The 14332-nt window shown below is 44.2% G+C and overlaps 1 protein-coding gene across 1 annotated transcript; it reads left to right on the top strand.

Annotated features, from left to right (window-relative positions):
* The first annotated feature begins 223 nt into the window (after positions 1-223).
* Positions 224-13349, top strand: LOC147635928 (putative protein phosphatase 2C 23). Its single transcript, XM_086801323.1, has 4 exons — positions 224-2708; positions 5273-5386; positions 5470-5734; positions 12941-13349. Exons 1-4 carry the CDS (start codon positions 513-515, stop codon positions 13054-13056), a joined length of 2691 nt encoding a protein of 896 aa, XP_086657449.1. The 5' UTR covers positions 224-512; the 3' UTR covers positions 13057-13349.
* Positions 13350-14332: the final 983 nt, after the last annotated feature.

The raw sequence follows: 14332 nt of genomic DNA, 5'->3' as shown, positions 1-14332 counted from the left end.
TAAGGTGTTGGACCTCCTTACTCCCAACTTTAAAGGCCACTTTAAGTAAATTTTACGAATGGGTGGGTTTAAAGGAAGGTCAAAGATTGCTGATATTCATGGGCCCGGAGGGCCCCTCGGGGACATGAGTCAACCTTTTCAGACGTGGAAAACAGTTCAACATGCCGTCCGACGTGGCTGCGACGCCCTACGAAAAGCAAGACGCGTGCCCTCCACGCAAGCTGACGGCCCTGTAGTCTCCATCATCCTCCCTCTCTCCTGCTCTCTCTCTCTCTCTCTCTCTCTCTCTCTCTCTCCCTCAAACCTCCGCCGCTGCGCTTCCAATCGAGTGTCGTAATCATAGTTGGTTCTCCAGCCTCGCCCGAATCCGGCAGCAGCAAGCTTTACGCAGGTGGCCGCATCTTCGTTTCCCATGGCACTTTCCTTCCCCGGTGCTCCGTCCTCGGCATGCAAATGCGGCTGGCTTCCCCCTCGATGAGCTGCTACCACAGGCCAGACGAAGCAAGGATGCAATGGGCGGCAACATGTCCCGCGTCGTAGGCTGCTTCGCACCGCATGAACACCACGACAAGGTCGCCGTTTTCCTGTCGGAGCCCTTGGACGAGGGCTTGGGGCACTCCTTCTGCTACTTCCGGCCCGTTTCTGCCTCTTCCCCTCCGCACTCCGACACCGAAGCCGAGCCTCCTAATAATGGAGTTCTCCGTCACAACAGCGCTAACAACGGCAGCTGCAGCCACGAGCCTCACCGGCAGAGGAACGTGCCGGAGACCTCTTTCAAGGCGATTTCGGGCGCGTCCGTGAGCGCCAACACCTCCACTCCCCGCACGATCACCTCGCGCGAGCAGTTCAGCTCATTTGCAAATGTGTCGTACGACAGAGCGGCCGCTTTCGAGGGCACAGCCTCCTTCAGCTCGCTTCCTCTGCAGCCGGTTCCAAGGGGACTCTCTCAGTCGGGACCCATCACTGGATCCCTTTCGGGGCAGCCTTCCGGACCTCTGGACAGGGGTTTTCTCTCGGGCCCCATCGAGAGAGGGTCTATGTCCGGCCCTTCGGAACGAGGGTCTCTGTCCGGACCCTTGGAACGGGGCTGCGTTTCAGCTCCCATGGAGGCCACCGACCGCAGTCTCTTCTCCGCCCCTCTCACGGGCTCCTACTACGCTGCCTACTTCAGGAGGCGAAGAAGGTCTCTGGCTCAACTGGTCAGGAACTTGGGCTACCCTGTGAAGAAAGCTCTGTCCAGAAGTCTGTCTAAAACAACTTCTTCCTTGGCACGGACTCAACGGTCCCTCACTGCTCCTGTGAAACTCCTTTGGGGCCACACCAAAGATACAGCTAGGGATGGGGCAAATCAATATGATTGCCCTTTGGATTCTGGTTATACTTCTTCTAGTTCGGACTCGAGAGAGAGTCGTAATTTGCAATGGGCACAGGGCAAGGCGGGCGAGGACCGAGTGCATGTGGTTCTGTCTGAGGAACATGGATGGCTCTTCGTTGGGATTTATGATGGCTTTAATGGACCTGATGCTCCAGATTTTCTGATGAGCAATCTGTACCAAGAAGTATACAAGGAATTGAGAGGTCTTTTATGGGACAGGAAAGAAACACCCGTAAGAAAAGAGGGCGAGGTTGAGGAAGGTAAATATTCAGAAAAATGCTTCCAAGGGCCACAGAACACTCGTAACTCTGATAGAGGGTGTAGTTTTCCAAGTGATGAGGATTATGTCAGGTCTAAATATGACAATAAGTGTGCACAGCTAGATGGCTGCTCGTATCCAGTTCGGGATGTCTGCACCTGTGGCACACATGCTGGATCTAGTGAGACGCTTGGGCACAGCAACAGCGATATTTTGGAAACGATTCACCAATGGCCATCAAGTGGTGATGAACCCGACACACATGGGGAGCTTTGTGATCTCAGTAGTTGTAAAAGTTACTCAACACATGGTTCATCAAAGAAAATTGAGTCTGGAGGGTTAACCATACCATGCCATGATTATGAGGCAATCATGATGAAGAATGGTGAGGAGCCCAACTTACATCTGCATGGAAAAAATTCAATGCCCGGAAAGCGTAGGAAGGTTTGGTCTGGGAGGTCCCTACTTGAGTTCAAGCTGAGGAAAGCACATTGTGAAGGGAAGGAACAAAACAGAAGGGGGTATCCATCAAATTCAGAGTTGGAGCAGGATTCAAAAGGCAGAGGGAAAAACTATGAGGAGAATAACAAGCTAGACACCAGTAAATTGTGCAAAACTGGCAATGCTGATCATTCTGCTGTCCTCAAAGCTCTAGCAAGTGCACTTGCATCAACCGAGAGAGCGTATTTGCAGATGGCAGACCATTCGATGGAGGAGATGCCAGAGCTGGCACTGATGGGCTCGTGTGTCTTGGTCATGCTCATGAAAGGGGAAGATGTTTATGTGATGAATGTGGGTGACAGCAGGGCCATATTAGCGCAAGTGAAGAGCGACTCTAAAGCTTATACTTTAACGTCAAGGGGCCCTACTTCATCGCAAGTCGATGACTCAGAAAAAATTGGAGCAAGGGATTCACAACTACGGCAGGAGCTCGAGCGCATCATGGAGGAGAGTCCTACTGAGTTGGAAATCTTGGAGTCTTCTCACACTTGCTCCAGTACTGGGCCACCTGCCATGAGCCTGCTATTAAGTGCACTGCAACTCTCTGCTGATCACAGCACCAATGTTGAAGAGGTAAGATTTGTATATATTCCGAAGTTTGGTAGCTAGTATGTTGTTCTCTATCTCTCTGTGTGTGTATCTGGATTCTGATTGAAAGGACAATTTTTATCATCAAATGATTCATACTAGATGGATATATAGATAGGGAGGAAAGAGGGGGGTGGTCGAGTGGACAAGGAAGAGGGTGGCAGGGAGAGGGAGAAAAAGATGCATTATACAAGGTTGGAAGTTTAAAATGCTATTGATTTACCATTAGATTCAGAGCTGAGGGTTTGAGTGCCCTTTTAAAGGCTTCTTCGCTTAGATTTCCTGGTTATCCTCCCCCTTGTCATGAATGTAATAGTAAAAGTTGTAGAATAACAGTGTTTTTTGATGTGTCTCACGAGTGGATGCAACATCCATCATGTCTGAGATGTGACCATTGAGGCCATGCACAGATGTGTGTTGACCACTTGTGAGCCCTAATCGATAAAGGGATAAAGGTATTGACTGTACAAACAGGTAGGAATGCACAAGGGTAGAAGTAGGTGCATGCATGTGATGAGAATGTGCAGGAAGAGCAAAGTATAGACAGCAGATTTAGAGCAAGAGAAATCAGTAGCTGGTTCAGGCAGTGACAAGTGGTGCAAATAAGCAAGACATGTGCTGGAAAAGTGCCTCTGCCTTGGTACATGATTGGACAAACAGAGCCCTGAAATGAGTCTAAGTGGGTTCTTTACAGATGAAAAATAGGAAAGAAAGAGCTGGTCAACACAGCAATAGGTTTGTCCTCTAAAATTTATTTACCATTTATCTTCACCCCTCATTTGTGTGCTTATTCTCCTCTGCCCCCGGCCCACCTGGAGCAATAGAAGCTAATAGAAATAAGCCCCAAAATTAGTGGCAGAGAGAAGTTCTTGAGATCCTGCAAATTATCACGAAGTTCCAGTCAATCTGAGGAAACTGACCATCATTCAATCCTTTGAATCCTTGAGCCTAGGGATTTAATATCTCTTGATAACCAAGTTTTCTGTAAAGAACCTCTTCTCAGATATACTAGACTCTAGTGTCTCTCATTTGGAAAATGTTGAAACGATCCATAGGTGCTTCAAAAGCACCTAAAGAGACCCACCAAATACCAAAAGTTCACCTGAGAAGGCATACCACAATCCTCAATAGGATCAACCAACATTTGCTTCTAAGCTGGGCTTTAGCATGCATGTGAACCAAAGGTAACATGGAAATCAGATAATGGCCTATCTGTGTATTCAACGCTGCTGTTAAGACATTTTCCTCAACTGTGGAAGCTGTTTGACCGTTGTCATAACAGGCCCAAATGTTTTTAAAGCTTTTTGATTTGTATGGATATAGATTTCTGAACTCTTGCAACATGGTCCATATGGCAATCTTGGAGAGACGATGTTCTCAAACTCATTTTCAAGGCCCATAAACAAAGAGTCTACCTGTTGACTTTATGATTCATCCTGCACAATCTTTGGGGCACATATCTGGGGGACTTGATCTTAAGAGAAAACCTTTGATGCGAGAAGAACTGGCTGGAGAAATACATCATGACATAATTGGAGTTGTGGCTCCTTTTCGCAAGAAGATGATTGTTATCAGGCTTAGTTAAATTGTAATCATTCTTATGTGGATTCTCATGTGGCTGGATTCATAGGAGTTTTCACTTTTATCTTTGTATCGTCATCTTCTTTGTTTTTTGCTTTTGTTTTTGTTCTCTGAAATGAGCTTCTGGTTTTGCAAGGGAGAGTATGTATTGCAAGGCGATATGCCAGTTTTTCTATTTAATGTCATCGTGCAAGAGAATGTGTACTGTGACATAATGCATCTTGCAAGGCAAAACGTGTACTGTAAGATAACATATTAATTTTTTTTGGAAGTCTTAAGATTATGCAATAAATGATGTTCAATAGACAGTATAATAATGTTTTTAAGGACAAACTGTAGACACTTTTAGATAGAAAGATCTATGGCAGAAGTATTTGAATGCACAACCGCTTGTAGATATATATAGTGATGAATGAAACCAGTGAGATGTGTGTGCTTGTGGTGGGATGCACACACATTTTGTACATTTCCTACCTCTAAGGAACATTTCTTAAATGTTTCATACAGTGGAGGAGGTATAAAATGCTTGTTTTTTTCTTGCTACATGCAAAAATGCTATTTTTTGCATACCAACATTAACATAGTTACACAAGTGCTACAAGTACAATGTATTTGAAGTAACAGACTTAAAAAACATGTAGATTTGAAAGATTAAACCAGATTTTGTCAAAAGTTCTGCAGCAGAAAAGAAAACAGGTAAAAAAGACTTTCAAAAACATTCAGATACATTCCCCAAAACCCTCTTGGGCGCACAGAAAATGGGCGGAAAAGTAAATGCATGTATTTTTGTACATACATACACACATATACACACATACAGACATACACACATATACATACATACATACATACATACACACATATATACATACAATACACACATATATACATACATACATACAAAAGAAGCTAGTTGGTGTGCTTAACATTGTTAATAAACAAGCTGTTCATTTGCTTGGCACATTTAGGAGGTTCTTCGGATTAAAGCAGAGCACCCTGATGATAAAAAATCCATCTCAAATGAACGTGTCAAAGGCAGATTGAAAGTTACACGAGCATTCGGTGCTGGCTTTTTGAAAATGGTAAGCACATACCACTGTTTGATTTTGTCAAACCATTACATACATGTTGGGCGACATACCGAATTCATTCTTCGATTATGCAGCCTAGGTGGAATAAAGCTCTTCTCGAGATGTTCCGTGTCGATTATGTGGGCACAGCTCCGTACGTCACATGCATACCTGCCCTTCATCATCATTCACTTGGGCCCAATGACCGTTTCTTGGTGCTGTCATCTGATGGTTTGTACCAGTACTTAAGCAATGAAGAAGTTGTCTCTCAGGTGGAATGGTTCATGGAGAATTACCCGGATGGAGATCCAGCTCAATATCTTATTGAAGAGCTTCTCTTTCGAGCTGCGAAAAAAGCTGGTATGCACATACTTGAAAGCATTCAAAGTCTGATTTTGAGCATTTTTACTTCAAGGGATGCTCAAATGTGTTATAGTACTTTTGAACTCTGCATACGATAATATCACAACTCTGAAACCTCCGTGGCACTCATAGCACGTATGGCAATAATTGAACATGCATGATGTGCCAATCTCTCATATCTATACAACTTGCAAAGACCGTGGCATAGTGTATCGGAGGCAGCAATGATGTCTTCATCACTCCAATCACGAACTGTACACCTGTCATCCACAAATCTGATCTCTAGACCTCCTCTAGGAATGGCAAAAACTGACAGTAAGTTTGTCTCGATGCCAAGTACAAACAATACATCTGAGAGTGATTTTTCCACTATTTGTAGCAATGAGCACAACCCTTCCAACTCCTTTCACTAGATATGAGGAGTTGTTTGCACATGTGACAGAACCCCCTCCACGATTTGACTCAAGGCTATTTGTTTATAGAGACAAAACGAAATGTGTCAAAATGACGAAATGTTTCTTGTTGACTATGAGCTTGTTGCTGCATTGGTGAGACTGGGCGGGCCTCAATGCCAACAATCACGTATACACACTTCTAAAAAAAGTAAAAAACTAGTGTTCTATTACCAAGGAGCAATACACATGGGGAGGATGTACTTCACTGAGAAGTCATCCAATGAAGAAAGCGAGAAATAGTGAAAAAATACCTCAAACTGTCGGGTATCAATAGCCTCCAGCTGTTGACATGTAGGGACTAGCGAAGATTGGCAGGAAAGAAAGCATAAGCATCTAGAGAAGGTTGTCGAAACATAATATGGTTCCTAGCCTTCCAAATAGTCCAAAGTACCCAATATCTCATTCAGATTATGAAAGTGTCAAATCCAGCCATGCAAGATGCCAAAACACCAAAAATATAGAAAGATTCGTTGTCAACAATGGGTTGCACATAATTTAAGAAAATTTTGCGAGCATCATGGACATCAGCATCCACAACAGATGAACTTTGAAATATGTGCTGATAATGATTGACACATTCAGTTGCAATTTTGTGGATGCCCATGTGCCATCAAATTTTTTTAACACGCACAATTTTGTGTCTCTGCCTATCAACATGCAAGATTTTGAAAAATTGTTTCAATGAGAAACCTTTATCTTGGATTTGCTTACATCTTGATCGGACTTCCCTTTTTTGTAGCTTTCTTTGTTGATTCATAGAGACACATACTTTGGCTTTGCACAACACATTTTGTTGATCTTGTGTAAGAGTTTGAAGATGGCTGAGTGTCGTGAGCAACTATCGCTTAGTCATTTCAACTCTTTGCTTGGTGTCAATAACATACCACCTGCCATAGTCAGCAATGACTATCTGCATTTGTTGCACAAAACGAAACTTAAGTAGTGCCAGCGTTATCGAACAAAAATGAGCAAGAAGCGGAGAGATGGCATCATGTACTAAAGCTTTGAATGCATCATGCGAGAGATAACTATTATTATGTGTAACAGTCTTTGATGTTGGAAAGGAGTCCCACAAGGGCATATGAAAATTAATACCAACCATAGCGGTGTATGATCAGAGAGTGTTGAGGCATAATCAACCCAAAGCTTACATGAGAAAGAGTCATATTGTTGAGCATGTAACAGATACCATCTATCCAATCTAGCTGAGTATTGAGCAAGAGCATTATGCCGATAAGTGAATCTTGGAATTCGAGCCATAGTAAAAAGCCAAAGATCAGAGGCATTAGCTTGCAATTGTCACGTGCATCCCGCACTTGGATGCCACGTAGACATATCTGTACAGAAGGTGCAGGACCTGGGATGGTGAACTGGTCCCATGTGAGCCAGTCTGGGACGAGTCAGCTAGGGATCCATCTCAGTTGTCCGAGGTCAGGTGTGCATTGTCCTGCACAGGAGTCTAAGGTCAGGTGTGCACTGTCCTGCACATGAAACAGTGCCAATCCGCGCTGTAAGTCTCCCTTTGGAATGATGTCAGTGATTCTATGTATTTGGTATGGTACCGGATACCAGTATCACTGAGTAGTTAGTTAGGGTTTGCTTTTAGAACAAGGGGCTAGCCCATAGGGCTACCCCGGGTCTTTGTGTGGGCATGGGGATAGTGTGAAACCACCCCCATTATGGCCAGGAAGGCCGTGGCTGAACCCACCAGCCATGGAGGGGCTGTAGGACAGCCCTAGGGGCAGTCTAAAGGCAGACATTTAGGAGATGAAGCCTTTGTATGGCTGTAGGGCAGGTATGGGGGGCAGCCCATACAGGCTGCCCAGCCCTCAGATTGTTTGCAAAAGCATTGTCCAGCCATGTAGAAGCATGCGCATAATGCCCAGCCAACAAGGGAAAGAAGCACTGGAATTTATGTGATTTTTTCAGCATTAAATGCTGAAATACTCAGTCGTGGGACATTTAATGCTGGCCGCCTGGACTTCAGCTGGCCGACTACTCTAGGTGGAGTAGTATAAATATGAGAGCCCACAATCCCATTAGTTCATCTCATTTCTCACCAAGAGCTCAAGCATAAAGGGGCTAGACAAGCCAAGAAGGTGCTAAGCAAAGGGGTGAAGGGCTGCAGGTCAAGGGTTGGGGATTCCTAGCCAAGAAAGGTCAAGGTTTTCTGTATTTTCTTTAAGATTCACATCATTCTAATAAAGCAAATACACCATCCGTGGTGGGGGCTCTACATAGGGTATTTGGGACCCAATATTGTGTCCTCTCTCTCTCTCTCTCTCTCTCTCTCTCTCTCTCTCTCTCTCTCTCTCTCTCTCTATTTTTTGCACATCTTCATTCAGTTTGTGTTAATTCCGTCGTGAAAAAAGAGCTGATTTCTGAGCATTGAAGTTACCAATCTTCTCCGAAGCTTCCGCATGTTACAGAAATTGTCCCTATCCTCCCTTTGTGGAGACTTGTTAAAATCTCCACAAACTAGAGCATTTGTCAAACAGGGATAGGAATTGAAGAAATTTCAAATCTTTTGCTGCTCCGCATAGAAAATTTCATATCTAGCAAGATGGCCAATTTGGCCACCATACTCATGTTGATTATGTTCTTGCAAACAAACTATATATGGTCTCATCATATGTACATAATCCCATAAAGATCTCCATTTATGAGGATTGCAAATACCTTGTACATTATAGGTAACACACTTTATTGAAGGAATTTTATGTACATGGTAGAGAAATGAGGGGATTTAACTCTCATCCATATGTGCAGATCCCCTCCGGATCTTGCAATACATTCTAAATAACATCATATCAAAGATTTCAGTACCTCTAGTACAAACTTGAGTCCAATTACGTGAGACTACATTGGCAGTGTGATAGTCTTGCTAGATGGCACAACCTTACTGGTGGAGGCTTGCTGATTAACTATAGGCAATGAACCTTTTGGTATTTCTTGCTGCTTAGCCATAGTAGTAGAGGGCGACATAGGAATGGCATTTGTAGTAGAAGGCGGGACTGATGTCACTAGAGGTTGGCCACATCTAGTGTTTTGTGAATGACGGTGGGACATTTATTGGAGATGTGCCCAAACTGTTTACATTTAAAGCATGCACTAGCAAAGGTGTCCCAAACAAGTTCATAGTTCCGACTGTAAATCCCAAGCTATCTATTATCAGTACATTTTATTCCAATAGAGACCGAGGAAACAATGGGCCTAGTTGTATTCCAGAGAATCATAAAATGATTTCCATCTTCAATAGGTCGAGGAGGACAAATTACCTTACCCAATGAAGCAGCCAGTATAGGCAAATATTTGTTCATGGAAATGCTATGGGAAATGCTTCACTATGACCCACACCGGGCATTTACGCTTAATGACACTTTCGTAGTCTTTATTTGCCGACCACGGCAATACATGAACCAACTGAGTGCCAAACATGAGGGGCGATTTCTCCAACAAAGCTACTCTGTGTTTAGGTTCTTTAAAAAGAACCTCATAAAATCCTCTGGCATCCCAGTACACACCATCAACTACATTTCCCTGCAATTCTGATTTTATCCATTGTGCCACCTCATTCGCAAGAGGCACTTTGCTTGGGAAAAAAACCGATGCAACATTTTCTGAGAACTTCTTCAATGATGAGACCCTTGAAGGGAGAGGGATATCAAACCGAAAATCAGGTCCCAACAATTGCCAATCCTTTTTACTGTCCACAAAGTCATCAAGGAACATATCATGAACAAAACGTTCCTCGGGAGATAACTCCAGGAGAGATTTGCCAAGTTCAGTATAGAGAACCTCGTTCTTGTGCTCATCATTCTTGTGAGCATGATGATAAACCTTGATATTCACATTCTGGTCTGAAACCAACTGATCTAGAGATATTTACATTCTGGTCTGAAACCAACTGATCTAGAGAAGAGTCCATTCTGAAGCACGCACTGTAGAGTGTTTCTCTCACTCACTGTACACACACACACACACACACACACACACAGAGGGTTGTATAGAGAAGAAAAAGCGAGGAGCAGGTGCTGAACAGAGAAGAAAAAACAGAGCAAAGGAGAGAGAACAAGTCGCAAGGAAGGGTTGCGTCAGATCCGTGCTAGGAGTGTGTCAGAAATGCGACGGATCTGCGTTAGAAGCTCGTCAGATCTACGACAGAGATGCGTCAGGTCGTGTTAGAGGGGCTGCAGCTCACTCCACACACACCCCCCGGCCGATTGCTTCATGTCTTGCCAATAAATGCATAAAGGTGATAATAATATGAAAAAATGCTGAATAAATACTAAAAAATGTGGGAAAAATACCAGATAAAGTTATGATGCTTCTGCAATGGTCTAGATGGCCTACATGCATATGGGATAAAAGCTATGCATAAATGCACACACGCCTTGATGCAAACTTTAAGGTTTCTATGACATCTATATGCTTGAATGATTGAGTACCCCTAGATTTTGCCAGACTACCTGGAAGCCAAAGGAGAGAATGTCACATGCACCCATGCACTGAGGTGTTATGTGACACACTAGCTCAAGTTATCTTCAGCATTCAGCCATCAGTCCCACATCCCCTCAAAAGATGTGGGTGTGCATATTGGCTCCCGGAGTGCCTTCTAAGTTGTCTTCAGACCACACAATGGTTCAACCGACGTTTGGTCTTCTTCATCCTTGAGTTGGACATTCCACAGTCAACAACCATCATTGGTAAGTTCTTGGTAAAGCTTGCATTGTAAGGAAGTTCTCCAAAGTAATAAAAGCAAGTACTCTTGCTTGCGGGAGGGGCCCCTTAAGTGGGTAGTTGGGACCCAATCTGGTGTCGCTTCTCCATCTTCTCTCTCTACAGCTCTATCTCCTTGTTCAAGAATTAAAGTGGATTGCTTAAACTCACTCAAACATTAAGGTATGAAGTTGCTATGTGTTACACGATCATACCGGTTGCATGCTACAACGGCATTCATCGTCATACCAACTATTTTGAGGCATGGATTCATAGGGTTTTTTTTTTTGCATCAAAGTGGTGTGTGTAAGGGAAAGAAGCTTTGGCTGAGTCATGCAAGATGGTGGTTAGTTGAGTGGTGATTGTAGGAAGTGGAATAGAGGAGTCAAGTTCAGAGAGTTGGTGAGAGAATGATCTGAGTATACATCATCTAGGTCATGATGAAAGTAAATTTGTGTGTAGTGAGAGGTGGTTGTAGTGGGGGGTAGAATGGGGAAAGTGCCAAAGATGGTGAAAGAAATGTAAGTGTTTTCAGGAGTGGAGCGATGTAGGCCATGATGAAAGTGAATCTGTGTAGCTAGAGGTTGGTGTAGCGGGGGGTAGAGTCCAAAGATGGTGAAAGAAAGGTATTTGTGATCAGCATTTTGGTGGGTGATCGTGAAGTCATGTCTCTCTCTCTCTCTCCTCTCTCTTACACTCTCACACCATGGATGTCTTCGACGCTTAGGGTGCAAAACCTAACCTTAACCCTAACCCTAACTTACAAGTGGTATTAGAGCATCTTTAGAGTTTCTCTGCTTTTTTCGGGTTTCAGCCTGCCATCTCCAACCTGTATCACCATCAGCCCCGCTGCTCTGAGCATTGCGACCTCCACCTTCACTGGCCCGTCTTTGCCCTGTTGCTGCTGCTGCTCAGAGTCGCCGCTCAGCTCCGCCCTGACTGCCTTCTGCTCCTGTTGCTACATTTGCAGCGCCGTTCAGCTTTGCCTCCCCCCTTGCCTTTGCGCTGGCCTAAGCTGCCCTCTGTGTAGCATCTGCAGCCCACATCAACTTGCTGCCTGCACTCTCTGCCTTGCATTGCTGTGTATGACTAGCACCAACTGTGTAGCGCTGCACACCCACCTCGGTCGCTCCCCTGTAGCCTGTGTGCCACCTCTGCTAGTACTGCCCTCCCTAGCCGCCACTATCTCATCTTCTGCCGTTGCTCATCTTCGTGCATTTGCTCCACCTGTACCTGCAGATCCATGTCAGCGCTTGGCATCAACACGTCATCAGCACACCGCCGCCGTCCAGTGTCCATAGCAACCACTTTACCTGCAAAGCCATATCAACAAACATCAGGGCTTTTAAAAAAAATCTGGCCTCAGCAATATTCAAAATTTGGGCCTTTTCCAAATTGAAGCCTTGTACATTGAATTGAAGCTCCTACTGTGCCATGGAAGGAGCAGTGGCATGGAAGCATGGCTGAAAGAGTTCTTCATTGACATATGCCCGGGAAGTTTTTAAAACTTCCAAAATAATCTGTGTCATGGGTTCTCAGCCCGGAAGTCTCCCGAAATTGAATACAAAAATTCTGTGTGTTTATATCTGTTTGAATATTATGCAAGGCGGGCTGATGTATGCTGCAGATATATGGTGGTTCTCCCCCAGCTTGAGTTCTGGGATTTTTGGTGCCATTGTCTCCTTGAAAGGAAAACTTGGTCTCTGAGACCATGCTTTGGTGAGCCCCTGAGCCATGCTCGTATGTGAGCCTCTGAGCCATACTCATACCAGCCTCGAAGTCTGAAGTGGAGAACAAGCCCCTGTTTTTGCTATAGTGGAGTATGTGGTACAGTACGGAGGCTATCTGGATGCTACTATTGAAGGTCCTCTAGATCACTGGTTGCACTACAGAACATATTTTATTTGTTGAATTAGACTTTTAGAGACTTTCTTCTTTTTCCTCCCTAGTATGGTTGGCTGTTGTGTATTTCTTTTTTTCCTGGTGATATTACAAACATCAAGTTATAAGCTGTGTTTGAACTTTGTAGGGATGGAATTTCACGAGTTGCTGGACATTCCACAAGGTGATCGCCGCAAGTACCATGACGATGTCTCAGTCATGGTCATCTCTTTAGAAGGAAGGATATGGCGGTCTTTTGGTTGAAGTTTAAATGCCTGCTGCCACATTTTGGGTTGAGACGGTACATGCCTGCTACAGCATCTTCCTCAACGGAGGTATGTCTTAGGTGTCTTATCCAAATCTTGTGTATTTCTGGTCCAGTCATGCAGGTTATGAGCTCCCTTTGGGGTCATAGCTCCTTGCTTATGCACTATCAGTACTGTATGCGCTGCCATGTATAGCATTTTTACCCAGGGGAAACCCTTCATACAAACTCAAGGGTGTTATCTAGTCTTGAATGTAGACTTAATATTATACTTCCAAGTTGACACTCCTAACAATGCTCAGTGTGGAATATTGTGTCATGGCTCTCCCAACTTTAGCACTAAAGGTTTAAAAATTCTCAAAGGTGGAGGAGGATGTTTACATAGAGGGGCCAACGTGTTTAACATTGTTTTAAACCGGGTAATGTGAATCTCAGGTAGTAGTGCATTCTTTAGAAGTTTTATGGCTCCCCCCACCAGGTATATATCAGCAAGGAGCTGCTACCATGAACTCCAACTAGTACAAAGACTCTAGAGGAGGGCAAGCTTGGTGATAATAGCCACTACAATATGCACACCTACCTAGCTAGGAAAGCCATGGGCTTTTTCCTAGGCATGCAGGCAACTGCCCCACCAGGTGGAGTCACAAGAACTGAATAAATGGCATGCTCAGCCTTTAATATTAACCTCGTATTCGGGGTTGGAGAAGATAGAGGCACTCAATCTTTTCTTCATAAGCTACCAAAGCCCCACAAAAAGAAGAAGATTAACGTATTAAAACTATACTGGTTGATTTAATCAGCATTCCTTGACATCACAAGTCATAATCATTCACCATAAGCATGAACCTTGACTATGCTATCCACCCAGTCACTCTACTATGAGATCCCTGTCATTGTCATCCCCACACTGTGCACAGACCTTCTGAAGCCACTCAACATATGAGACTGCTAGAGATGGACTTTGTGGCACTAATGAGACAAATTTGAACACAAGGAAGCAAACACACTCAAGGAGCTGCTTTTGAAGCATTCAACATGCTCATATGCATTTTGCTTGCGTACTTGCTGTGAGGGCGTGGGCTAACAATAGCACCAAAGAGATGTTATGGCTTGTAGAAATCAATAAGCTGGTCAAGGATCCCAGAGTGAAAGATGGGTGGATGACTAAGGGGCTCTTTAATTCTCATTGGGAATTATGCAAGATTATGACCAAGGAGAGGACGTTTAGATGAACAAATGAGGTATTCCGTAACCTTTATAGGCTCCACCAAAAGA

Source organism: Cibotium barometz, chromosome 8 (genome assembly GCF_041138505.1).
Source record: "Cibotium barometz isolate CiBa-2024 chromosome 8, ASM4113850v1, whole genome shotgun sequence".
NCBI classification, from domain to species: domain Eukaryota; kingdom Viridiplantae; phylum Streptophyta; class Polypodiopsida; order Cyatheales; family Cibotiaceae; genus Cibotium; species Cibotium barometz.
The sequence above is the reverse complement of the archived record's forward strand: the minus strand, read 5'-3'. Positions and strand labels throughout refer to the sequence as shown.